This window comes from Chlamydotis macqueenii, chromosome 4 (genome assembly GCF_036417535.1).
Source record: "Chlamydotis macqueenii isolate bChlMac1 chromosome 4, bChlMac1.mat, whole genome shotgun sequence".
NCBI lineage: Eukaryota > Metazoa > Chordata > Aves > Otidiformes > Otididae > Chlamydotis > Chlamydotis macqueenii.
The window spans coordinates 3,829,644-3,857,364 of NC_141559.1; the positions used below are offsets into that span (position 1 = coordinate 3,829,644).

General features: G+C 44.1%; 1 protein-coding gene across 2 annotated transcripts in view; it reads left to right on the top strand.

Annotated features, from left to right (window-relative positions):
• The window catches only part of SHROOM3 (shroom family member 3), a 141,190-nt gene that overhangs the window by 15,304 nt on the left and 98,165 nt on the right, over positions 1-27,721 (top strand). For both annotated transcript variants that reach the window (XM_086747207.1, XM_086747208.1), the window contains exon 2: positions 27,392-27,546. In XM_086747207.1, the coding sequence (XP_086603333.1) occupies positions 27,392-27,546 (155 nt within the window). The remainder of the gene's footprint in view (positions 1-27,391; positions 27,547-27,721) is intronic.

Genomic DNA, 27,721 nt, shown 5'->3' on the forward strand with positions numbered 1-27,721 from the left:
TATCTTTGTGGCTAATTTTGACCTTTTGTCTTCTGGTAAAACAGAGCTGAAACCTGCCAAAATCCTCCTTCAAGACCTTTCCTAGGGAAATTTAGGTAGTGAGGCAGAGTTTTCATGAAGGAATGGATGAGGTAATATCCCTGGATATTATTCTTGCACACTTCCTGTTTTTAATGCAATTGTGATGCTTCAAAACACATCTTTTATAGGGGTGCACAATGACATCCACCAGTTTGCACTGTCATTCAGAACTGCGGGTTACTTTTGTACAAAGAGTTTTCATACAAAGAGCTATTTTTTTTTTCTCTAAGAGCTTCATATTTCTTCTTGCAAAAATACCGATTCATTTCATCCTTGGCTACTGACATATTTTTACAATGGATAACAAAAAATGTTTTATGGGCCCCTTGATCCTCTGCAGCCTATGGAGTAGTGTGAATCCAGCAGGAGTTGGTCAGCAGGTCAGGGATGCAGGTGAATGCATCCTTTATTATTCTGGCATTGGTGAAGCTGAGGTACCACTCACATTAAGCAGAATCTAACTTTTCATATTTTTCAATTACTAGTGATTCTGGAAAAGGTAGTCTGGGCTCTTCTGTGTGGCACGTTATTTGAAAGAAAAGACATCTCCACATGAGCACTGGCCTCATGATGAATGTTAATAATATTTGCAGGATAAATATTTATTGATTTACGTTTGGGTTGTATATGCTGTGTGCTGCTTAGAAAAACATTCTACAGTGGTAGCCATTGTCCTCTCTGGTTCATGTACACGTTGCAGGCCAAGGACTGGAAATTATTTGTTTGATGTCAAATGGTCAGTGCCACCTCCTCTAATCCTTAGACATGTTTGCATGTGAATACCTGCTGGCAGAGATCCATGCACCAAACCCCTGTTTAGAGACTTAGCACTTAGCGCAGGAGATGTTTATTTTTGTCTTTTACCAAGCACCAGTGGCTTGCAATTTTCACTTCAAGTGTACCCAGGAAAACATTTCTGAAAATAACAATGAGCAATGGCACAAATTAGAGACTACGACAATCCCTGATGGGGAGGGGTACGATAGGTAGTGGGATGTACAAAATGGTGTTACATATCCCAAATGTGCATTGTCAACTAAATACAGGATTGATGTGCTTTCAGTCTTTGTGTGTTGGGCGGTTTTGGCTGCTTGGTGAGTTGGATAGAGTTGATATTTTTGTATAACCTCTTGTTCTGATCCAAACGGATGAATCTAGTCAATTTTCTCTGGGCTTTCTTATCCTTCTTATTGCCATAGTATCTATTGCGTGAAGTCTTAGTTGAACCACCAGGTGTGGAAAAAGGAAAATAACTTAAGAAAATAATTTCTCTGTGTTCCCTCATCTATTTGAAGTCACAGAGATTTTGTTGCTGCATGGAGAAATAAATGCTAGCAAAGGCCTACAGTCTTTGTACTGTAGTGTTATCACACCTAAAGGTGGTTGCTTTGTACATCTCTGACTCATGTCAGAGAGTATGTGCCTGAGCACATACTGGAGCAAAGATATGTGTGTCCCGTTCTCTTTCCTTCCTATATCCTGAGTCAGGAAGAGGAACGTACTGTCTTTACCCAGCTATCTATGGCTTTTGGCTGTAAACAGTGTGGCATTGTCAAGGCGTGCTTGGGAAAGATCAAACAAACACAAGACTGCAAAACAACTGTGCTCTTATTCCACTTCCTTGTGTATGAAAAGCATTTTTTAGCAGCCCTTCTCTAGCTGGTACACAATCATCAAATTATTTCAGTGGCATAGTCATCCGTGGCTCTCCTTGGCCATCCCTAAAACGCTGCCCAGATGTAACGCCTGTCCTGTCCCTGTATTGCATTGCCAGTAAATAGTGCTGCCAAAAATCTGCAGGGAAGGTACGGGAGAAAGGTATTTCTCTTCCTTTATTGTTGTTGGTAACTGGAGCTGAGCGAAAAATGGATTTTCGGGTCACTGGATGTTAAAACAATATTTCCACTTGATCCAGATGGCTTGTTTCAATAATAGTTTTAGTTTTGACTATTCCCAGAAATAGCTTCCAACTACTCAAATCAAATAATGAAATTTTAATTTAAACTGAAAAATTGAAACTTTTTGTTTTAAAAATAGTGAACTTCAGGCTGTTTTCTTTTTAATGAATATCTTATCAGAATCACTATGTGTCTGGAAAGTGTTCCTATTGCTAACATGTCACTGATTGGACTTAATCACCTAAGTCACATAGGCATTAGAAAACTTGATTAGCAGTCTTTAAAACAAAGTAGATGAGAACTGGATTTTCAGAAATACTTAGTGTCCAGGGAGATTTCCTTAGTCCTCAGTTGTAGGACTGAGTACTCTTAAAAAATCTGACTTTCTCACTCAAGTTCCCTGTTGGCTACTGCTCTTATTTATTAATACTCAATGGTGTCTTTCTACCCAGAGGGGATGCTGTGGCCCTTTCCCCATGAGTACTGCAGTGGAGGGAGGCAGGGAAGAAGAGCACTGTGAGGTTACTGCGCTATCATGACCGTCATCCCCAGGCCTGGCGAGGGGACCTCCGCAGGAGAACAAAAGTTCCGGCTGCCTGAGCTAAAAAGCTCAGCTCTAAGCAGAAGGTGGTGAAGAACTGGATAAGGCCAAGAAGGAGAAACTGTGTGCTCAACATTAGTGCTTCCTTCACAGCCCCAGCTGCCAAAACCTTGTTATTTCAACTATTCCAAATAACTTCTGAGATTTGTCTCTAAATCTAGGGGTAGCACTAATCCAGGGAAAGAGGTTTTGGTAGTGTGAGGCCTTGTCAACAGACCAGCTTGTGGGAGTGAAGCAGCTTTTCTTAAAGCTGGTGTATGTACACCAGTCTAGTACTGCCGTGCCAGTGTGAGCTGTTGACTTCGCACTGGATTCACCCGCGTAGGCTCCGTTTGCATTGGCGCCGTACGCATGTGTTAGTGACTCAGACAGCCCTGGCCCAAACAGGCCTCTAGCTCTCCCACTGCTGAGACCGAAGCTTAGTCAACTGACACTTTGTCACATGTTTCGCCGTTCTTTGCCCGGTTTTGCATGACCTCCACCTCAGCCACCTGGCTCTGTCTCTGGCTGCACTGTGCACTTTGTGTTTGGCATCTAACTACGTGTTGCCGTTTTTATTAGCCTGGTGGAGCATGCTATGGGAGTGGGAGCTACTTGGCGGCTGGTGCTCATCGTATCTTGGTTGCCCAGAGAGGTGGTGGATGCCCCATCCCTGGAAACATTCAAGGCCAAGTTGGACGGGGCTCTGAGCAACCTGATCCAGTTGGAGATGTCCCTGCTCCTTGCGGGGGGTTTGGACCGGATGGCCTTTAAAGGTCTCTTCCAACCCAAACCCTTCTGTGATTTTATAACCCTCTAGCAGCCCACAGCAATGGCAGCTGGAAGGTCATGAGACTTGGTGTTTTTGCCCAACCTTATTCTCAGTTAAATATTGAGATGGCTGTAATTCCTGGCACATGAGCTATCGTCCTCAAGGGCTGCGTAACTCCCCAGGGCTTGCCTTGGCTGAGGAGCCATGGTGTTTAACCGACTGGGCCAGCTCTAAGGTTAACTGAGGACAGCTGTTGTGTGCAGGATGCTGGCTTGCTCCGTGCCGGCCTCATGCATCTCCTCCCCACGTGAAACACGGGAACAGTCTGAACGGTATTTGAGAGGAGGATGGGAGCGCAAGCCGGACCTCTCTGAGATCTGTGCGTGTGTGTGCTAATGAGGCCCAGAGGTGATGCCAGCCAGCTATCTCAAAGTGTAGTTTGCACATGAGTGCACCAAGAATGCACCAGCTATTCAACGATAATAAGTTTTTATAAGCACACGTTTCTGACCATGTCAAATTTTGTACCCATTCAGCTGCTAAAATCCGTGGAATTTGAAACTGGGGAAACAATCACATTTGAGAAGAGCCTGTACAAAGGGGAACTCACATTGCTTCCCAGCTAGAGCCCGAGCAGTTGATTGGCTTTTCTAACACAATATCACACATTTATTTCTTAAGCAAGATTAAAACTTTAGAAGAAGAAAGATTAGTCAGCAAGATTAGAATCTTAGAGAGTTACATTAACCATAAAAAACTGTCTACTCTTTACAACTGCAAAAGTAAAAGGAGATTTTTCTTCCATAATTTTGGATGGTAGAGTTCTACAAACACACAAATGGGGCCTACTCCTTTCTCCACTCAGACATCCCATTATTTTTTCTAACATTACTTATGTGAGTAAGGTAAAACATGCTTAAAAGTGTAAATGAGATGAGCAAACAGAAGAGATTCATGTTCCTAGAGATCTTGCTGTCCAAGAACCCAGACAACACTAGAAGATACTGATGTGCCCAAGGGGTGCTCACGCTGAAATGAGGAGAATGCCATGTCTTCTCCGTTGGAAAAAAAAATAGTGGATTCTAAATCATTCCTGCTACAGAAAATTACTGGTGAGAGAGACTCAGTAACCATCAAGGAGGGAAAGAAATGGGGCCTGGGAATGAAGAGAGAGTAGGGATCAGGTTGATGCTAAAAAAGAAGAGAAAATGCAAAACTACTCAGACTTCCATCCCAGTGAGATGGGGTGAGCAGGCTGTGTCAGGTTTGAGCTGCTGTAAATCAGTATCGTTTCATTGATGTCAGGAGGCTCACCATCAAATACATCACCTCTTCCTACTTTTTAAGACTGTCTTACAACTCACATTGCCTCCCAGTACTGTCCATTCCTTAGTTTAAACAGAAATGGTGCTGGAGTTAAGTAGTTCCGCGATTCTAGGGACTAGCAACACTGTGTTGTCCTTAAAGAGAAAAAAGCTCTTAGAGTGGCTCTTCTTTGTCCACATTGCCTTCCTGGATGAGGTATTGAAGCACAGGAGATGAATGCACTGAAATCTCATTTCCCACACTGCTAGCCTGATATCAGTTTACCACAATAACCGCTCTCTGGAAAAATAAACATTAGCTCAGAAGAAGGCAAACTACAAAATACAAAGAGATGAAATATTAAGGAAATAGTGAGCAGTCACTTGAGCTCCTACAGTAGCACTTAACTTTCTCACCCCAAGGGCTCAAGTGAGGTGAACGGAGTTACTGAAACTCATTAACCATGAATCCATTGTTCATTTTAAGCTTGTTCTATGGGGTGATCGATACTTCAAAAACTGCGTGGGAACTGAAGGGAGATTAGGAGCAAATAATAAAAGTGAAACCAGATTACAGGCCTGATCCTTACTTCCTGGGCAATGAGGAAAGCCGTAAGGTTCAAGAGAAGGGGCCCTGCGGGAGGAGCAAGGAGCTTCTGCTTACGGTCTGATTCCACCTCTGGTCTCCACTCATGCCGTCTTTTGTCTCACTTTTGTTTTGGGGCCGGAAGAGACTCAGCAGGCTGTTGAGAGTAAAATAAAATTTTCAACTCTGCCATGACAAATTTTCTGTCTTTAACAATGGCTTTGTGCCATTGCAGCAGTAAGGCGTGGTTTTTCAATACCCTGTGGTTTATATCGAGTCATTTTTTTGTGATGCAAAACACTGCTGAACTCTCTCCAGATACTGCACCACCAGAGCAACCTGCTGTGGGACAGCACACAGTTTCCAGGGTGAGGATTTGGATCAGCAACACGTATATTGCCAGTTCAAAACAAAAATGCAGTAGGAAAATACTCAAGCTTGAGCTCTGCTTGCTTACACATGGGAGATGCATGACAAGAGCAGACACTTTCAGTGGCAGCAGGTAACAAAGCAATAGTTGTAGGCCATGAGACTAAAATGGACACAGAGGGCTTTTTGAAGTGCCACACAACAAGGGCTTGAAAAGTAAGACTGCTGAGTGCATCTGTGAGGGGTGTGATGAACCCTCAGGGTGGAAACCTGCTCTTGTAATTGTCCTGTGGTAAACCTGGAAAGAGTCAGTGAAATGTCAGTAGTACTGCTGCTGCTGCACGCTGACGTAACCGAGGCAGAGTTTGGTTCTAGCTATTTAAGCGTGATGGATGAACATTATTATCTGGCTGGAGAAACTGAGAGATGATGGCAAAGTTGTCCAGGGACAGCCCTTGGGAGTTGGCCAGTATCTCAAATCTGTGCTATGGTGTCAAAAGACAGCATTTTTTCATCTGAGCTGCTTCTCTCCCAGCAGCGAGGGAAATAACCTCTTTCCTGTCAGACACACCTTTGCTTCATGCCTCCACTATCTTTTCCAGGCCACAACTGGACTTTGAATTAGCTGTTGATGGGAGACAGAAAAGTGGGAGCCATGCCTGAGCTGTGAAGAGGGGACTTTTCATAGGATGGAGAGGCCAGACCGTGGGAAAAGGTCTGTCTCATTCTGGGATAGGATTTAAATTACCCTTTGAGTTTAAAGGAGCCGGTTTGAGCACATTTCAGCATGCTGAAACTTCTCTTTCCCCAGGTAAAGGCAATGAATGAGCCCTGAATGGGTGGATAGGAACTTCAGCAAAGCGATTAGGGCTGGAAAGAGGGAAAATTATGGAGTACCGCTGTCAGCTGGGCAGGGCTGGTTCACAGCCAGTGAAGGGGCTTGCTCATAGGATCATGCTTTCTAGGGAAAAATAAAAAAAAGAGAGAGGAATTATGTGAATAAAGTAGAATTCATTACTACTGCGGAAATAAAATATGATGGCCTTTTACTTTCAGTTCTGAATAAAAACATTTATGATGCTGAATAGCCATGTGACCTTTTTCTTACATCCTGGGTCAATTTCGCCTCCTCCATCTCTCCCACAAAAGCTACCAGATTCACCAAATTCATCAAATATAATGCATGTAGGAATAATTTCCAGAGGCCGGTGCTTTAGCTGACATAAATCAACACATTGATCCTACTGGAACGACACCAGGATCTCAGCTGAGAAATTGGCCTGTGTTTTTCTTTCACCCTTTCTTTCACTGGAGTGAATAATGTGTCCCTAAGGTACAAAACTAATTACTGTAGGCATAGTGCTCTCTCACAAAGGAAAGGCTCAGGAATCCAGGTAGGCAGTATTAGGCATAAAGCTCAGGCACAATGATCAGCAGAATTTTGAGAGAAAATACTTTTCCAGCTGTCTTTCAGACTAGGTCTTTTGTAGTGGGATTTTGCTGCCTTGCCCTGCTCTTTGAGAAAGGATGACAGCAAGACCAGAGTAGGGTGTCCTGGTATATTTGTTCTTAGAAAGCTGGCTTATGGGATAGAAATTCAGCAGAAAGAAAGCAAGAGTAGAAGTGACACCATGTTGTAACAGAATTTCATGTACTGCTTCAGTAGTACATTCAACCTCTGAACTGACATTTCACAGAGGAGGAGACAGGAAAAAATGCAGGGAAACTTACTAAATGCATCAAGTCATTCAGTTCTTTTGCTACCCAAATAAAGAGCCACACAGGTTTTGTTCACAGACGAGTCTTTCCTTCGAAAAGGCCAGTTTGGCAAGGAGCGCTTCTCATCGTCATCCCAATTGAGAAAGAAGAAATGTCTGTTGGCTGACATTTGCTTAAAAATCAGCCACTTCCATGTCTGCTGGTGAGATTGGAAGGGATCACAAAAGAATTTGATTAAGCTACAGCGTGGATACTTACACTGTTAGAAAAATGGTTCCAAAGCTGAAAGTTTCTTAGACTGTACTGTGGATGGGGTGTCCATACAATACAAAAAGCTGCTGCAATGAATGGTATCAGACAAGAATATTTTGTAAGATCCAGTGCTATTAGGCAAGCTGAGATTCTAGTGTGTATAGTGAAATGTAGCAATTAAACTAAAGTCAATGGTTGGGCTTTTCAGCTCTTGCTGTTTCATGTGCTTTTCATTCTTAATGTTGAGGGTAGAAAACAATAGGTTACATATTTCAGCTCTATCCTCTTTTCTGCTGTATTGATTCTGAGTGCTTAGATAATTTATAGGGCCTCTCAGCCTCTTGCTTCTCCTCGCATCTCATTTATTCTTAACAAAGGACAATTTGACCATATAAGTCTCACATTTGTGGATGCTTCTGTGTCTTAAGTCATTCCTCTCAGGGTTTGTGTACATGTAAACTTGCAGGATGCTTAATACAGTATTTGAAACTCAATTGTAATAACTGCTCACGGTCTGCTTTATTAGCAGACAGTATTCCTCTGTGATTCTTTCTCCTCCTTGTGGAAGGTGAAAAAGCATTGTCAAATATCAGTGTTACCATTTGTCGTATCTCCGTACATCTTAGCCTGACACTTCAGACAAAAAGATGGAATTGCCAAGTGCGTCAGCCTTCTCCCGAGGCCTTTAAGCACTGGAAGGGCAGCTGGTGGAGATGTGCAGAGAGTTGACAGGGATGAGGGTGAGTGTGGGGGTGAAATGGCAGTTGCAGAATGTTTCTTAGCAGTTCGTTTTTAGCACTTGAGCATTTGTGAAAGCTACTGAGTAAATATCATCTGGGAGAAGCAGAATCTGGGCTCCACAAAAGGTGTTTGTAAGTTGTGATCTCATGGTGCTCAGAGAATAACAGTGGGAGAATGAAAACAGCGGGTCCTTGTGCTTTCTGATGAGAGAAGGAGGTGGTTTACTGGGTAAGTAAGATCACTCGAACTGGCAAGTTCTCTTTTGGTTCTTTTCCTTAGCTTTGTACCAACTTGACTGGTATTGGATTTCTCCTTGCCAATGGCAAGCTACCAAGGATGTAAATTGCTGCTGTGATGTTTGCTGTTCTGGCACTGTCTTCAGTCTCTGTGGGCATGGAAAAACCTCATCTGCTGAAAGTACTTGTGGTTTCTTTTTATGTGTGAGGTTCAAACATGCCAAGAAATGGAGCTGAATGTTCATATACAGGTACATTTCCTGCCCAAGGAAACCAGAATAACTCAACTGCCTTTGAAGTCCAGTTAACACGACCTGGGGAGCTCAAATCTTTATGCTGCGTGGCTTTAGTTCCCTGAACCCAGTGAACCTTCTGAATACAGTCAATCCTCTGGCCAGCTTCTAAATCTGCTGAGGTAATGGAGCTAGGCAATGCAAGAACCACTAGATATTTAAAAGTGATTGATGTTTTTGGACTGACAAGGAAAATGTTGTGATAACTGATTTTAATGCATTTTCCTATCACATTAGGGGACCTGGATGTATTTATTTCTTCTTCATCGATCAGACAGTCAAATTCTGATTTTAGAAATGTGTTCTGTTCTCATTGTACTTCAAAATCTGCAAGGAATTATATATGCCTGTAGTATTTTGGTGCCTAACTCCAAGCTGATTTCATCTGCATGCATTTGGGGACCTGGACCTTTATACTGCTCTGCAATGATTTTTTCTCTGTAGTTCCTGAATGAAAGACGCGTTTGTGAGACTTTGAGAATATGAGATAATAGAATATCTCAAAAGGCAGCAGACACCTAAACCTGTTGTGAGCATTTGGGCAAAAGCCAATGTTTTAAACAACAGTTTTTAAACCAAAGCAGTAGGGCTGCAGTCTTGCCAGAGTCTTTATTTTTTATTGGGCAAGGGAAAAGCCATATTTGAAGTTGTAATAAACCTGCAGGTTATCTGGCTGTATTTCAGTCTGCCCTATCACTCAATCGGGCATTTGTCTTCCAGTTGCAGAAATGTTACTGCGAGGATGATGTGTGAAATGGAAACAAGATAATTAGTGTTTCAGACACGCCAAGCTGGCACTTGCACCAGCTTACTCTAATTCAAAGGGAACAAATCTGACATGGAGACCACTCAGTGTAAATAGCAGCTACAGAAGAGCGGTATGCCTTTATTTTCTGATGACGGTAGGTTAACAGCTGCTTGTTAGTCCCAAGGTGTTCTCTCCTTCCTCAGGTCCATTACTTTGGAAAAGAAATGGGGTTTGCCCTTATTACTTAAATTAAGAAGTTTGATCATGAGTCTCAGTAAGTGACGAAGCATGTATTAGGAGCTATTACAATTTATTGGCAAGTGTCAGGGCAAAATTGTTTAGGGACTGCGAGCACAGGAATGGATGGTACGAGCCTTTTCATTTATTTATCACTTTAGTTCACATCTGAAATTCAGCCAGCTGAAAAATAATCAACTCTGGAGAAAGGTCTCATAGAGCAGAACATGGTCAGCTCATAGCTTGGTCGTGACATCTGCGTTTTACTACTTGTACTTTGGGAGGGCATGCCAGGTTTAATGGCTCTGGACAATGCGGAGAAAATATTCATTATGTGCGGAAGTTTATTAGATTAACTGATAAGGAGACATTTTGTGGAGAACTTAAGTGAGACGCTGCCAGTACTGACACCTCACATTTTAAATTGCGTATCAAGTGTTTTCAATTTAACAACAAGAAATACATCACCAGTGGTTGGATGCTGCAGCTAAAAGATGTGATTAGAAACAAGGGGTAGCTTTTTATTTGTGAAGGGCCATTTATCAGTGGAACGATCTACCAAGCATCTACCACAGTAGCTTCTTAATCCTTGGAAATTTTAAACTGAAGGTGGGATTTCCCCACCCCCCCAAAAAATATTCAGATTGGTTTATGCGGGAATTAATTAATCATGCACCTCTGTCATTATGCTGAATCTTCACAACTGCTTTTTCTGGCAGCATAATCTAGAAATTTGTTTCATGATGTTTATGGAGTTTACAGACTTGACTGACAAACTACAGGAAGATTGGAGCAGTCATTTACGTCCTTGCAGAAGTTGTTACAAGCTCACAAAGCAAATGGGATAAGCCTATAACTACTTTATCAGGGTCACAGATCTTAAAATCTTAGAAAAGTGGTACTTTAAAGACTTTCTGTGGACACATTTTAAAGTAATTTGCACTCAGAAGTGATTTGTGCTTGCAAGATTTTCTAAGAGTTGCTCAGCTCCCACTTTACTAGCATTTTCTGGTTAGGAAGGTGATTTCGTTGTGAGAATTCAGCACCAGGATTCAGTGTTGAGCACAGCCGGGTACGGTTGGGCTTCATCTGACAAAACCTGGTGTAACGTATCTGTTCATAGAAACTGAGTAAGATTCTTTTCTGGCTTCCTGCCATCCCTCTAGCTGCCTTGGGACAGATACTATCTGCTCTCAGTGTCTTGCAGAGAAAGGAGAGTAAGATCAGGAATCAAAGATCAGGAATATGTTTGAGAGGTGAAATCAGAAGTGTTTTAGAAAAAATCTTATTGCACATTCACATTTAATTTATAAAACTATCAGTGCAGAGTCAAGGTGGCTGCGCTTAGTGCCATAACTATGTCAGTGCTAAGAGAGCTTTTTCTCTCAGGAGAGCAGAAGGGAGCATGATTTGCTCTCAGGAGCATCTTGCTCTAGGCATAACTAAAAGCAAGAGACAGCCCTGATCACAAAGAATGTGTCACTTAACTGAGGGGATGGGAGAGAAAAGCAGACATGAGAAGTAATGCTGTTTGGTTTGTAGCAGAGCTTGTTTGATACCAGTTCCATAGTGTTAGATGATTCCATCCCTATCGATGCTTTCCATGTTTTTTAGCTCTGTGAAGACATACACAAGCATACTACTGCGGCTGTAATTTTGGTAGGGATCTCTAGGATCCTCTGTTGTGCCAACAGTAACGGTCAAGAGGCCACCACCGTCACTGTGCTGTTTTCATACATAATGAGAAACTCTGGGCTCAGCTGACTCTGAACCTAATTCAGCTTGAGGAACAGATGCTGGGATTTTTACTGTAACTGTTGCTCTGTGCAGCTTTTCAAGGAGCCAGCACTGTACATTTTTAATTATTATGCTGGCAAGGGTGAGAGTAGACAGTAGCAGTTCAATATTAGCATTCAGAAAAGTGTCTGCTGGGACAGCTGGAAAGTCAGACTTGCAGCCCTAAGCTTTGTTGTCCCATTTTCCTGTGGTTTTACTCTTCACCTGCCAGGCTCTTTGAACATGACATCCAAGCTTTTCGTATGTTCAACACAGTCTGCTTCAGTACAGACTAGACAGTATCTGGTTTTGACTTTCTAGGTCAAAGACACCCCCTCTGAGAGAGGATATCTTTAAAATTTATCCCCTCCGTGAGATACCTTGCTCTTTGGGCAATGCTGGTGGAGGAACCATTGAAAGACTGTGATGAGCCTTGGTGTCAGGTCCAACCCCTCTTGCTCATTTGCCGTGAGGGACCTGACTCAGCTTCAGCTCTACTGCGATGGTGCTTGGTGTGAAGAAAGCTGGGAAAAATCTTGCCCAAGATTTAGATAATAATTTAGGTTCTGGAGGTTTTTAATTCATAGGGTCAGTGGTACAACAGACAGCAACAGAGTTAGTCTTGTGAATCACCACTCACTGCTTCTTGGATTAAGCCAGGCCTAGCACAAGCATGGTTGCTTTCTGAGGTAGTGGATCAGGCTGTTGTAGAGACTGCAGATTTCAGGGTTCAAAGTGTGGGTTTGTTTTGGATTTGGAAGCCTGAGTAAAGGTTGCTACTGGCCATCTTTAGTCATTGCAGAGCAAAATACCCATTCCAAGCTCTCTTAAAGTGGAAGGAATTTTCTCTGAGAAATACTTCTGTATAGGCTTTGTTCAAACCCCGTTAAATGGAAAAGACATACACTGAATTTAGCAATGGTTGGTCAAGTCCCCAGAAGGGTATTAGTTAAACTAATTCCAAACAGCCCAAGCAGTGTCTGCCACAGTATTTCTGCCTTGAGGTTTCAAATGTACTTTTTGTTCTTTCCTCTTAGAACTTTTACGCAATCTTAAAGTTTTCTGCAGCTTGTTTGGCTCAAAGCTGTTGTTGCAAATTTGTTTGCCAGAGAGACATTTTAATCATTCACAGGACCTATTTTTAAGTTCCACAAAGATTCCTTAAGTGAGAATGATATCCCAGAGAACAGTACAGGATGCTGTGTGTATGGCAGCTGATCTCAGGGATGCTGCGGTGGAGCTAAAACAATTGACCGTATTCATTGAAGTGGCAGGGAGACCATAGGGCAACAAAACGGAGTTACCTTCACTGGAATTTGGCCAGCGTCCCAGCTACCGCTAATGCCTCTACTCTTACAGGAATGCCCTGGGATTTTCATTAATGTATGATTCAGCTTATAAAAACATGTGCCTGCTGCCTTAGCCCCTGGAGCTACGGCAATTAAAGAAATGGTATTTAGCCAATGTGTGATGGCTGGTTTTAGCAGGCGCATTCCCTTCTTTTCTAATTATTTCTGCTCCCCTCCCCTTCTTTCTTCTCCCCATTGCCAAGATGCAAGAGTAAAGTTTCCAGTGCATTGCGTAAACAGCACACGCAGTGAGCCGCTGAGCCCCATTCAGGTAGCGTTCTGAGCGTACAGTCTTCATGTAGCTGCATGGTCACAAAAGCGTGCTCTGTAAAATCAATCAAGTGAGTGTTGGAGGGGAACCATCTCTGAGAAGGCCTGATCCCGGCTGTCAGACTAATTTACCTTCTGGCAGGGAATGAGGGCCCCAGGGATGCTCTTGACTGTTCCCATTGTGCGTGAAGCAGGAATGTGGGTTTTTTTGGTGCTTAAGATTGAAGGTAAGAAAATGGAAAAGGTTGTGCAATATTTGGATATAAAGTGCCCCTTGTACGCGGTCCAGCTAAGCCCATACACATTCATCCATCACCTTGTGTCCCTAACGCTGATACCTCCGGGGTCCAGCACTACTTGTAAGCAGGTCAAGTGGGCCTTCTCATGATGCAGGAGTTACTTTTTGTGTGCTGCCCTAGTTTAGGCGTAAAACTGCAGTAAGCCTAGCAGTACTCATGGTAAACATGCCTTTGTCCATTTCTTTCCTGAGATCAAGGGCTTTTCACTGCCAGTAGCCAAACAGGTCACTTCACATTACCCTTGTTACTGGGAATCTCATAGTTGTTTGTCCTATCAGTTTATTTTCAGTGACATTTTTGGAAACAGAAAAGCAGAAAAAAAATGGAGAGAACTGTGAGAAACCAGGAAATGGTACCAAGTATGTCCTGGGACAGGACAAACAGAGCAGAGCCTTACTGCCTGAGCTGTTAACTTGATTTTTTTGGGGGCGTGTTCAGGAATCTGAGCTCCATGCTCAGCTCTCCTGCTGGTGATCCTGAACTAGCTAAGCTCAAAGTCACCGCTGCTCATCCGTATGAGCTGCAGTGGTTTAGGAAGCTTGTATCTGCTGAGAGAACTGCTGAGCTGGGGGAAAAACTGCTCCCCTCTTGAGAGGATAAAGGCTGGACCTTAGGAAAACAAATATTGTATTGTGTAAGGACTAGGAGCTCTTCCCATGCATCATTTGTTAGGATACCTGTAACAGAAACACAAAGAGCAGGCACTAGCATCATTGCTCTTACTGTTGTGAGAGTGGCTTTAGGGAGTACCTTTCCCTGTCGCCCGTATCTGACGGGATTTTTCTAAGGTAGGAGAGAACAAATGTGCTTCTTTGCGTACCCGAGCAGTTTTTGCGTTATTAGTGTCCACGTCTGCAGTGTAAAATTAACAAGAACGTTCCTGGATTGCTATGAAATGCCTTGCTAATCACTAGCTAAGCCTGCTTTTACCGTCTTACTTTCAGTATCGCTCCAGCATTTTCCTGAGCTGGCAGAAACCCCTCCCTGTGCAGGCTGAAGGTATTTAGGCTGACGCATGGGCAGGCGATTCGGGAGTTCGCGTGGCCTCTTGGGCACCAGCTGAAGAATTGACAGAGCACAAACAAAACGAATTCAGTGTTTGTTAAGATGAATATTATCCAATGTTTAGTATCCTAAGGTGTTTTCAGGACAAACTGACGTGGAACATGCTCTGAACCACAAGGTTAAGGGTACTGTCAGCAAAAATGTTGGAGAGCTGCTGAGCAAAGAAGCCACAGAGATCACGGCTGGCGGAGTGGGAAGGATTTAAAGATATCAGCCAGGCAGGCTGAAGAGGTCAGGACCCCTTTTCTTTCCTTTTGTAATTAGGCAGAGGACTGCAGCATTTCCTGGTGAGTCTGACTGGGGTTTCAATATCTAAATTAAAAAATAAGGTAAATGCTACTGTTTAACAGCTTATTTTTGCTTTTCCACATTGTAAAATTTATTCATGCATCTGCCTTTGAACCTTTGAGGTTTCCACTCTGGCTTAAGTGCAGCGACTGCTCTATTTTCACAACAGTGGCAATTTAATGGCCTTTCAGATTAATTTGCTGCTCGTGCATAGCTCACGTTGCTGAAAACAGAACTACGCGTAGGTTTGAAGGGTGCAACTGAGGCTTGAATTGAGCTGGCAGGGTTTCATTCCTCTTCTCGTTAACACTACATGAGCTGCTCTTTTCGCCCATTTTTAGGAAAGCATCCCTCACGGTTGAGTCCCACCAGCTACAAATGAGACAGTAGCACAGAGAAAAGCACTCGTGCCTTGAATCTGGAACTGCCGCGCGGTGGCAGCATGGGGCAAGGATAGTGACAGCAGAATGCAGGATTTGAACAAACCGACCAAAGCTGTCTGTCTCCCTTGCAGAGTTTATTGCTCCATCTCCGCGCTGCTCCCAGTAAGACCATGAAAGCCTGAGCAAGAACAGGCTTTTCAGTTCCCATGCTCTTTTCCATTTGGATAGCCTGGTTTAGGAAATAGCGCATGCTCATGCACAGCTAAGACTGCACGCTTTCACGTGGGGTTGTGGTGAGTAGGTTCTCAAATGCTCAGCCAGCCTGTCCTGGCACAAAGGCATGGGATCATGTGTGCGTGCACATAGCTGTGCACAGCAGTAGGTGGATGGTGCTCAGAAGTACGTGGACACTTTGATCTTTAAGATGTTCGTTCTTACTGTATGAAGTTGAAACTGATTGCTCCATTCCCTCCTGTGCTTTTGATCATTTCCGAGTATTTGATTGTGATTCTTTACTATTTGGGGGTTACGGTAGTGTCACAGAAAATGCTGCCAGGGAACTCTTTTCATGGGTTGATTTGGGGCAAGAAGATTCTCCTAGATGGTGCCATGAAGTGCTTTTCACGTGAACACCATTCCTGCAGATAGCCATGCCTTTCTACGATGTGCTCCCATGCATGGGAACCAGAAGTAATACATTCTGCCACACAAATTCCCATTTTTAAAAAAATAGCTGCTGCACTTGGATCTGTGGAGCTGACCATTTCAGCAGCAGCAGGGAGGATCTCCATCTTCCTTTTGTCTCCAGAAACTCTTTCTTCAAGAAAGCGCTGAAACAGACTGGAGATGCAGTGAGGAGAAGGGGGCAGGGAGGAAGGGTGACAAGCTGATCTGTAGGCAAGGAAAATGCATTTCCAGGGCTGCGAGCCTGGCATCTTTCATGGGCACTAAATTCACTTGAGAAGACTGTTTAATAATTATAGAAGACGAGGGGAATAAAGAAAGGGTTTGCCAAGTGTGATGTGATGACAATGGCTTGGGCCATGAAATTCCTCTTTTGTACTGGCACCGTCACTCTAAGCTGCGTGCTGTTGCCATTATCTCGTCCGAGGGGAGTTCTCGCTGCGTTATTGTGGAGTGTGTGTGACCTGGCACTGAGTCAAGAAGCATCGAGCCGCCGTGCTGTGAGGAACCAGCCCAGCTACTTCTGGAGAGTCCGTTAGCATTTCCTTCTCATTACCTAGGGATGCCAGCAGCTCTCTCTTGCCCTAAAGGACACGTCTCTTGATGTTGAGCTGCGTTTTAATTGCTGTTGGCTGATCTAAGCTTCGATCTTCAAAGAGTCCCTAAAAATTTTGATGTCTGCTTCTCATTAAAATGAGTGAGAGGTAAATATCTAAATCCCTTAGGCAGTTATTGAATGCCTGGGAAGAGCTCCAGTCAGTTCATCAAGCATGGCTCTGCTGCATCATCTGTTTGTTTTTCCTGTCAGATACAGACCATTTAGTGGTTGTTAGTTTGTATTAGTAGGCTCAGGGAGGAAGAAGGAACATGATGAAGAAGAGAATACAGAGCAAAAGAAAGAAAGGGAAATGATGGCACAGTGAGGGAGAGGACAACCATAGCAAATAGAGAAGAATGAAAATTACGGAGAAAAGTGAGGAACCAGAAATATAGATGGAAGGGCATCCAAGAGTGGTTCCTCTTGGTTGTAGAAAAGGAAAAATTGCCATGAGAGAAAATGACTCAATGCTGGGGGCATGGTAGAAATATTAAAGGGAGGGAGTCTCATTTGGCAGCAGCACAACGTGACCTGGCAGCCAGAATGGAGTGCACCAGCACTAATGTGTGATTCTTTCTGTGACCCTGGAAAAGTTACATAAACATTGCTTCTGTTTTTATTCCTCTCTAATTTAGGAACAATACTTCCTGCTGTCTTCCCATGGTGTTGAAACATTAAATTAGCTAATGGAAGGAAAGTTCTTGACGATCATTACTACTGCTGTCGTTACTATTATTATTGCTATTTATAACAGGTATAATGGAAGTGTTAATATTGGGGAAAGGAAATAAGGGAAAGAGAAGTCTCAAACATCAAAAGCAATAATTGGCCATGCTGAAGCCAAGGATCCGTCTCCAGGAGAGATAAGTACTACCTGTTCCAGCCAGAAAATCCCATACTTTTAGGTTTACCTAATTTATGGAATTACCTGATGGCAGGGCAGATTTTCTTTACATTTCTGTTCTGAATTCTCATGAGCAATGTGCCAAGGCAGGAAGTTCACTGTCTTATCATGTGTTGAAAAAAACCCTCAACAACTGTAGTTTGAGAGCCTGCAGGTTGTCGTCTTTCTTCTCTGAACGATCACACCTGCATACATCTCAGACGTATTTTCTTACATGGAAATATTTTCCAGTTACTCCAGAAAGATGCAATCCAAAGAAAGACTCATGGCAGTTGGTCACCCTGTCGAGCTACAGCCTCTAGGTGTTATGACAATACAAGTCATAACAGCAAGTACAGAAAAGTAGTACAAAAGTCTGGGAAGACTGTAAAATATCCTGTAAAAAATGGCACAAGGCAGTGCTCTGCGACAAAGATTGAAAGGCACGTGCCAAATGTTGTCATTTGTTCCTTGTTTTTAGAACAGAGAGGATAGAGATTAAATAAATAATTAGATTTCATACTGTGGCATTTCCTGTGATGCTAGGTTTGGCTTTCCCCAGGCTTGAAAAATTGTCCTTGGAGTAGGTAACAAATATAATTTTGGAGGCGCACCCTTCACTAGTTTGTTTTCCTAGATGGCAAGGGCAGGAGGAGGGAGGGTAGGTAAGGTCATGCTGCGAGAAGAGAGTATGCAAAGCAAAAGAAACCGCCAACAGCAAGGAAATAATAACATGTTCCTATGCCTACCCATTTGGGCTGCGCAAAAGGGGACATTGCTTGAGGTGGGCCAGTCCTTGCACATTTTACATTTTTATTTGTGAGCAAATGTTGGTGCATGCCATCCCAGAGTTTGAGGGATACGCTGCAACCACCAAGCAGGGCTGTTTGGAGATGGTAAGCGGGGTCTGTACAGGTGCCTGTGGAAAGGACTAGGGAGCAGTTGATGTCATTGACTCAAAATCCTAGGGTTTGTAGGGTTCAGGCAATCCCTTAATAGTACCTTACCTCAGTTTTAATAACCGTAACTGTTACCACAGGCCTATCTCCAGCTTTTTCTGGGGCATGGCACTGGGTGAGAAACATTAAGCTCTCTCAAATGTTGAGTGGCCACATGGGTGGCCCCTTGCCTAGACTGTAATGGGCTCACTGACTAAATGTCATAGGAACTGGGTTTTTAATTATTGAAGCCTTGTGAGAAATGTGAGAAACGACTGTGAAGTTGGGGGCAGAATGGCAAAGCAGGCTGAAAAAAGGAGTCCTGAGTGTGGAACCCCTGGGTGTGTTTGGGGCAGAGCAGAAGAGCTTTCCAGCAGACTCTGACAAATGGCTATTTTTAACTCTCACATTGCAAAGCAAATATTAACTCTCAGACAAGTGCAGTCACTGGCTTTGTGTGCTCTGGAGAGGGGTGACCTGTATCAGATACAACAGAGTGACAGGGAATGAGTTCTTGTAGCCCCTTGAGCTGATATCGCCCTGATAATCGCTGCAGACCAAACAGGATCAAGTTAACGTGCTGCAGGCCCCAGTATTTGGATCACCTGGTAACTGACTCTCTGTGGCACGCATGGAATGGATTGTTTACAAAAACCAAACCGCGAACAAAGAAGTAAGGTTTTCTGATCCCCACGTGCATGGGTAGGGTGTGTTCTACAGCCAAGACGCTGGTGGGATACAAGCTGGCTTCATGTGGGAAACGGAGAAAGAGCAGGAGAAAGCGATCCCTCACGTTGTAACGCTGCAAAAGGGCGAGTATTCCTGTGCACCTGCACAGAGGTGATTGCTCTGTCTGTGACTCAGATGCATGTTGGTGCTTTTTTCCCTTGCTTTATCTGGTTGCGGTGTGCTGTGAACAACAGGAGGGAAAGGTAGGAGAAACATTTGAGATATTGGCTCCCCAGACACCCTGACACAGAGCAGCAGGCAGCCGAGTGCTGGGAGAGCCAGGAAAGAAGCCATCTTCTGTCCCCTCGGCACCTCTTTCCTGTCTCTCTGGGCGAGCAGGGGAAGGACTGTTTGCTGCCACTGTAAAGCCTGTCAGAACATCATTTTGCGGTCAGTCCTTGGACACATCACAGCTGGCTTTACGCTGGCTGAAAGCAAGCCAATTTTTCCCCTGTCCTGCAGGGGCTCTGGCTTCTCCTTGCCTCTAGGTTCAGTCGATACGTTGCAGATATCACCGTGTAGCTGAGAGCGGGCTTTGCCACTGTCTTTCTACATGCTGTTGTCACCACTTTTGCACATCTCTGTTTCCTGTCCCTCTGTCTAACCTGTCCATTTCTACTGTAAGGCTGTGTTTGTACCATGCCTCTAAAGGAGGGACCTCATATGGCTCTAGGTGTTACTGTAGGGCAAACACAGATTAGTTCCTTGTCTTGTATATATCGAGAGGGGTGGAGAAAATTTATTGTTCGTTTTGCCTCTTGTTACAGAAAAGATCCTAGAGGCTTCTTGAAGGCCTGAATCAAAGCTGTAGCATAGGTCCACCTTTCTTTGTACATTAATTGAAAGAAGACTTGATTTTCCCTGCCCCTTCCAATTTTAAATGTAAAAATATCTGTGGAAGTCCAACAGTTCTGCGCTTAAGAAGGTGGAAAATTATCTTAAGAGCTAAGCCTTCTTTCCTCTGCTGGCTTAGGAATTTAGAGTCACCAAGAGGAGTGAGATGCAAACTCATCCAAGCATGTCTTCTTATCTCTTGTGGCTGAAGCCAGCAATCTGTTTTCCATTCACTTCTTGCCACTTTTTGCTGAGGAGCTGACTGCTGAGATTAACCTTGCTCCCAGGACAGGAAACAATCACGCAGGAGATGGAAAAGTGTGGAAGTGTTGGAGCCTGCAGGGTAGTCCTAGGAATGACCTTGAATCCTCCCCCCTTGTCAGTAACTTGTATCCACCCTGCATCCACCGTAAATGGCACAGGGTCAGCGATGCTTTCCACTGTCCTGGGCTAGTGGGGGTGCAGGTGGGGAGAGGAGGGGCTATGGAGAAGGGGTTGTGTGATGCTCACTCATCAGCGGGTACCAGGTTTCCATCTGAATCTGTAGCACTTGGTGAAGAACAGGCAACACTCTGCTGCTGCTGCATGTGCTTCATTTTGGCTTTTGGGAATACCCCCAAAAGGTGAGGTCCTGATGCCCTTTGTATAAGAGCCCCTGTACCATTTTCACTCTGAACATCCTGAACAGATTCCAGTTTGGGTAAATACGACTCACTTGCTTGAAATCCTTCCTCTGAAAAAAACATGAGCAGTTCCTGCTCATTTCAGCTTTCATCGGGTCCAGCCTTAGGCACAGGCAAACTGAGGATTGCTTCGGGCAGCAGAGCAGGGGAACGGGAGAGGAGTACAGCCACAGGGACTAGGAGTGATTTCTCCAGACGTGTGTTGAAGGAAGTTCCTCTGCCCCAGTGAGGGATGGATGGCCTTTCTCTCTGAGCAGCGCCTGCCTTTGGCCACTTGGAAGTGGGGAAAGCAGCTTTGACAGCAGACATGCACCCCAGCAGTGCGGAGGGGAGGAGAGGGGCTGGGAGCTGGCTGTGCTCCTTGGTACCCCGCTTTCCTCAGGGCTAGCTGCACCACTTTTTAGGAAACCAAATGTGCCTCGTGCTGGCAAAAGAGCTGAGAGGATGCTGAGTTCTTGCTGCCTTGGTCTCATCAGCTGCCTGGGGAGGGCACAGCACTGAGGGAAGCTCTCTGCCACAGCCTTGACTTTGATTATAGGAGAAAATATGTTGTTTTGCCTGTGTTAAATAATGGATTATATTTTTTGGAAGCATCAGAAAGATTTCATAGCATTGCTATGCCTTCAAAACCTTGTAGTTTAACTTGTTCTTCTAGTGAATAAAGTTCAGCCTCTCAAGCTGAATTCATTCTGTGTGAACCTTGTATGACTGCCTGGAATAAATTAATCTCTCCACTACTATGCTTTGTACTTGGGAGAAGAAATCTTACTGTAGAACAATCCAGAGCACTATGAGAAAAAAATCCCTTCCTTGCTTCCCTGCAGAATAAAACAATAACTAATTTGGAAACACTTTCTTTGGCTTGGAGTAAATGTCAATAGCTAAATTCCCTTGAGATGTATGTCTGCATGAGGGATGGGGAAATCCAGCAGAGACACGGCTCCAGGGGGAGACCTTTGACTTAACTATTTTTTGATTGAATTATCTTAACTGCTCTGTCACGCTGACACAGAGGCTGGGGACAATGGGGAAGAATTTCTGTCTGCTGCATGGGAAACACTCGCTGCCCCCAAGTTGTGACATGGCATTAAGTCTGACTGAGTGGAGCAGCATATTCTCTGGAGTCATTCAGCAGCTCTGCAACTTTGTTTTTAGGTTTGAGAACCATCTCTGAACTCCACGGGGGCTTAAAAATCTCCGTCTCCAACATGAAGCCTAAATCAATCAGCAAGTTTACTGAGCAAGACAAATTTGTCCCAGTGGGCCTCTGTGTGCGCTGCTTTGTACTGGGTGCAACACGCGACTGCTCCGGTGTGGCCATGTTACGCCTAATAGCGGGCAGGTAAACGAAAGACCCCATTCTTACCTGTTTGGTGTTCAGTCTGGACACTGGGAAGTGGTCAAAACCTTGGCTGTTGAATTTGGAAAAAGATGCAGTCAGTTCTCCCGTGTTTTCTCTCAAACACACAGCTGGTTTAACCTTTTCCCCCAAGTTGCATCAGTGCTAATGACCTCGTGAGGACAAGGAAGAGATGAACCTGAGATTCAGTGGAAATGCATCATTCCACTGGAAAGAATGAAAATGGTTCCAGTAAAATATTTGAAAACAAGAGATCTAAAGCAGAGAACATTTTTCTGTAAGGCTTTTCCTGGGCGAGTCACGGACTCCTTGCAGCAGAGGAAACTACCTCTCTCAATTCCTTTATGAAGCAAATTTTTTGTTTCTCTCTCATCCTGTCGGTTCCTATAAAATCTCTTTTGGCAGCTCAGGAATTCTGGACAGCCATCTCCAGCAGTTCATTTGTGATGCTTCCCTTCCCATCATTATAATATCTGACACGAAAAGGGCAGTAGATTGTCATTGCAATTGCTGCTGCTTCTGTCAACACTCAGCTATGCCGGCTCCCTTTTTTTTTTCCAGAGCATCTCCTGGTGTCACTCAGCAGTTGTACTAACCTGCTGCATGGCACAGCTCTCACTTGTGTAACGACATACAGTGTGCATATATATTTGCTTGCTTGCCTCTTTTTTTTTAATTGAGAAACTTCAGCAAGTAAGTTTGCGGTTTAGGAATCACATGCACCATTCATAATATAAAGGACACAAAGATGAAATAATCCATCTTAAAAGCTACAGAGAATTTGTTGTTACAAAAGCTCCTCCAAGAAAAGGAAGAGAAAAGAGGAATAAATAAAGAAAACTTCTTTAAAATAATCAAGAAAGGATCTCAGTTAGACAGCATTCTGTGAACCTAGAGTAACCATAGCGAACCAAACAAAAGACAGTGGTAATAAGTCTTATGTATCCTTGGTGATCTGCTTAAGCAACTTCTTGCTTTTACAGTAAGCCAAAAAAAAGGGAGAACAGATGGATTCAAAGTCTGCTGCAAGATCTATTGAATGACAAGAAGCCTCCTCTAATGCAAGAAAACGGACCAAAGTGCTAATGCAAAGCAGGACCAGGGGTGGCCTTTGGGATTTTCAGGAAAGGGCAGTGGGCATGGAAGTAAAGACAACTGCAGGGACTTGAGTTTGTGTCAGCTCAAGGACACTGTTGAGGTGTTTTGAAGTGGATGTATTTCAGGAGAGGCCAGCTTGGCAGGGAAGATCTTGTTCTCTCCTTCTGAAAGAACGTGAAAGAATCAGCTGGATCTGTTTGTGGAAAACAGAAGAGAGAAAGAGGTGTGGGGGAGATGCTGAAATCACTGAAGTTTGATGGAATGTCACTGCAAGTAGGAACCATCTTGTAGATGGTTGGTGGAACACCTTCTGGAAGGGGATGCTTCCCCATTTCATGGTTCTAATTGGCACAAATTCTCCCCAGGGTCAGGGCCTGTGAGCTAGGGATTCGCAGAGACAGCCCCTGGAATGAGAGCCAAGATTTGGATCATCGCCGCCCACAGAGAGCTCACACATTAAATAGACTGGACAGACAAAGACGGTAGCGATTGTGTCTATTTTAAAGATGGGAAGCTGAGGCACAGAAACCAAGAGTCTTTATGCTGTTGTACGGGTGCTCCTGCTGATATCAAGGACAGGGGTTCTTCTCCCACATGGCAGGGCCTGGGCAGCTGGCTCTGCTCACAGCACCTGCAGTAAGACCAGCCGTTCAATCCAGTCCCCTAAGGTTTAGCCCAGCAAGTGAACGTCAAACCCAGCCTGTTTTTTAGGTATTCCTCCACCTTGTGCTCATCAGAGTCACCTCTCATAACTCAGCTGGGCAGAGTGGTTGGCTCAGTCCAGGCAAAAGGAAAGAAACTTCAGTCCCTCGCCGGCTCCCACTGGCTCCTCCTGCTCCTGATGGATGAGCGGCAATCCTACAGCCAGAAGGTTTGCTGGCTGCACATCACCTTGTTTTTCTCAGCTTAAATAAACCATAAAAGGTCTTACTGGCTATTGATTTACTCTTTGCACTAGGTCCTGTAGCTCATGGTGATTACATTTTTGGCACAAGATTTTGACAACGCTGTGGCTGCTTGAACTACTCCAGCACGACCTGCACGCTTCAAGCAACAAACTGAATTCCTGGCTCTGGCCTTGCTGACCGACAGCACTTAGACCCACTTGAGATTTAGGGAAGAGCTGAAGACTTGCCTTCTCATTTCCTCTCACCTGGGACCCGGTCTATAGCATGAGACAGGCTGTTCAGAGAATGTCACCGCAAGCAGAAGTGGCCTGCCTGCACATTATTTGCTGGGGCACGCATAGCTTTGCAAGCGTCTTCCACCCTTAACTGCTCAGTGCGTCACAGACCCAGCAGAGTCCCATCCTTGACTTTGTTCAGCCTTGTCCAGTGAAGCAGGTGTTCATTTCAGTAGGTTACACGTGGGCTGAGGTTTGTTTGCTTTGTTGATAATTGTTACGCTGGGTAGAGACAGAGCTTTGTGTTTATAGTGCAGCTTGTTTTGTTTGAATCATTCAGTCCTTTCCTTGAAATATCACCACTCCTTAAACACAAATATTTTCAGAGGCATTCAGAGAGAAGAAATGAACGTAGAGCATCTGAGCCTTGCTTTGGGAGACACTACTTTTTTCCTGGGCTTTTGGTGGAAACATGGGAGTCTTTTTGCCTCTTTCAACTCCCTGAGTGGTAGTGCCAGGTCACAGGCCTGTTGTGAATGTTTTCCTTCAGGAACTTCAGGGAATTTTCATCCAGGGAACCCCAGCTGAAGAGATGACACACGTGTACCTAAGCAACAGACAGATAAGAAGGCTAACAGATTATCAGATAACCATGTAGACAACAGAAGATCAATCCATATCTCCATTTATATTCTCTCTAGATGTGTAAGTAATACAGTTTCAATTCTGCCATCAAAATCTAATTACAAAAAGTGAGTCCTGTTTTAGGTCTTGCTCGTGGACAATTTAAGTTCACAGGAGCAAAGCAGATCATTCTCAGGCTCTGGAATTACTAGCAGATGACTCTGTACTCGTGCTAGCAAACTTTCCTTCAAGGCATTCTTTGCTGTAGTACTGTGGCTGGCTGCGTGGCCTGGCAAGCTGCAGTTTGACAGCCCTTGGCGTAGGCATACGCTGGAGCGCATCAGGGTTTGAAGAAAGATTTCTTTCAGAGCTGGTCATAACGTTAGCAACCTTATCAGAACTATTGTGGGGTTTAGTCTTTCCTTAAAGTATTTGATTTATAGGAGTGCACTCACATTACTTATAAAGTTGATTATGGAATAATCCAGTTTTCCATTTTCACTAAAAAAGAGGAGAAAAAGAAATGCCGAGCCCACGTGGTTGCAAAGAGAACCTTAAAAGAGTGATCCTGTGGAGTGAAAAAAAACCTAGAATATATAAATACAAATTGAATTATTAGAGGATAAAGCACAGATCACAATTTTGTTGGGTTTTTTTAAGGTCAGGGTTCACCAAGGCAGAAGTTAATACAAATGCTTCTGATGAGTATCTCAGCCTTTGAAGTAGTTGGTATTTGTTACAGGAGATATTTTTCCAAGAATGCTTTTTCTCCATTATATGTGATCTAACATGAAAAATCAAAACCAACCAAACAAATCCCTTCTGCTGACTACATCCCAAGTTAAGCTAACCTGTGGTATCCCACTCTATTGTATTTCGTTGAAGCAATACCCACCTGTTTTCCTTTACAGCAGCAATAAACCGGAGCAATACTGCATTTTTAGTTTGTTTATGCTGGCAGCAAGGTCCAGTGTTTCATCTCTCACCCTTCCTGGTAATTGTGATATGAGGCTCTTTATATGAAGTCTCATTCCTGTGGTTTTATCCATTCTTAAGAAGAAAAGAACAAACTCATTCATCAGTGGAATGACTTCCTGGTAGGATGAACGACAATGATTTTTACCTGCCTTTGTACGAGGTTCAGAGAATTGATTAGCCAATGTTTGTGGAAGTCAGATTTTAAATTTTAGAAGGTACATGAGCTGGAATACTATTGTTCAGAAGAACAGACCAGCTTCACCTGTGAGAAATCACCATTCAACACTGAAACTAATGTTCTGGTGAAAATCTGGCTGATATGTCTGCATTTGCTGAGTTACGTATCTGGGTTATGGCTCCATTACACTTTGCCTGGCATGACTTGAAATGAAAGTAACTTCCAGAAGCGCGCGTGCAATTTCACTGCTCAGAAAATGGTACCCCTGCAAACAGCAGCTCTTCTGCTGGCTGGAGCAGAGTCTTAATCCAGTTCGGACACATTTCTTTGTTTCATTGTGATGTCTGGGAAAGAAAAGGCCTGAAGGAGATTATACTTCTGATGCGCCATGAGGTGTTATACTTCAGTGTGGGTCACAGGACAATTGCTAGCACAGGTCACAGCTTCTGTTGAACAGGGACTGCTAGGCGCTTTGCAGATCAGATTTTGTGGTGGTGAGTTTTGTAAGAAAAGCTCTATCAGTTGCGCTCCAAACTGGTGGCGCTCCTGGCCCTCCAGAAACTCAGGATTTGCAGTGTATTAACCCTGACATAACCTTGCCCTCTGCTGTGCTGGTATACCTTTGCAGAGAGGTAGTGCCTTAGTGCACCAGGCTGAGATTCGCAGATTCTGGGCCACATTTTCTTGTCCTCTGCCTCGTCACTTGCTTCTTTGCAGACTTGGCGTATCTCTGCTGGCACACTGATGGAGAATTGGTGTGCATGAAGGACTACCCAGTGTACGTGATGGACCATACAAAACAGAGGAGAGTGCTCTAGGATTCTCCTTCTAGCTTTGCCACTACGTAGCCTTGAGCAGGCTGCTTACTTTCTCATAAAATTAAAATAATGGTCTACTTTCTTTAAATCCCTAGCTGAAAAACCCTGCAGAGGTGCTGCAAGTCATTAACTACATACACCTATGTGCATCTGCTTTGTTGCTGGCCAGTAAGCAAGAAGCTGTTGTTCATCAGCCAGCTAGATCATGAAGAGGAGCTTGAACAAAAAAAAATCACATCCAAGCTCCTCTAATCCCGGCTTTGCCCTTGGGCTTGTGCCTGGCTGCTCTTATCAAGAGGCATTCCATGGCCGTTATGCTGGCATTTACTGCTTCCAAATACCAAAGACTTTACAGGCTTATTCAAAACAATGCTTCTTGGCAGAATTAACGTGGCTGCCAGTCTCCAGCTTCCTTCTATATGAAATGTAGGAGAGGCAAGCGCAGATCTTTGAGGAAGCTGGCTGGCAAAGGGAGACAATGTTTCTTAGTCAGGGAGCTGAGTTTGTGGCTGGTAGACCTAATTCCTTCAACAGAAATGCATTCTCAGCTCTTCATGTGATAGCCAAACTGTGGCAGGCGTGGCTCACTGTTTCTTTCTCCTCTCTTTCCCGTGCAGATCGAAGAGGGAGGTAAAGCGGACTCCCTGCCTTCCAAGCTGCAGGCTGGTGATGAAGTGGTGAACATCAACGAGGTGGAACTGAGCAGCTCCAGGAGAGAGGCCATCTCCCTGGTTAAAGGGTCCTACAAGAAACTGAAGCTAATCGTCCGCAGGTAGGCAAGATCCAACACTCCTTCCCTCCCTCTCTCATGCCCCGCAGGCTGTCACAGCCATTCCCCTCACATCGTCAGCTGAAAGCCTATGACTTGGCCTGATCTTGGCAAAAGCCTTTTTCTAAGCACACCGGCATGAGCCCAAGGGTGAATGTTTGTTCTTTTCAGGCGACAT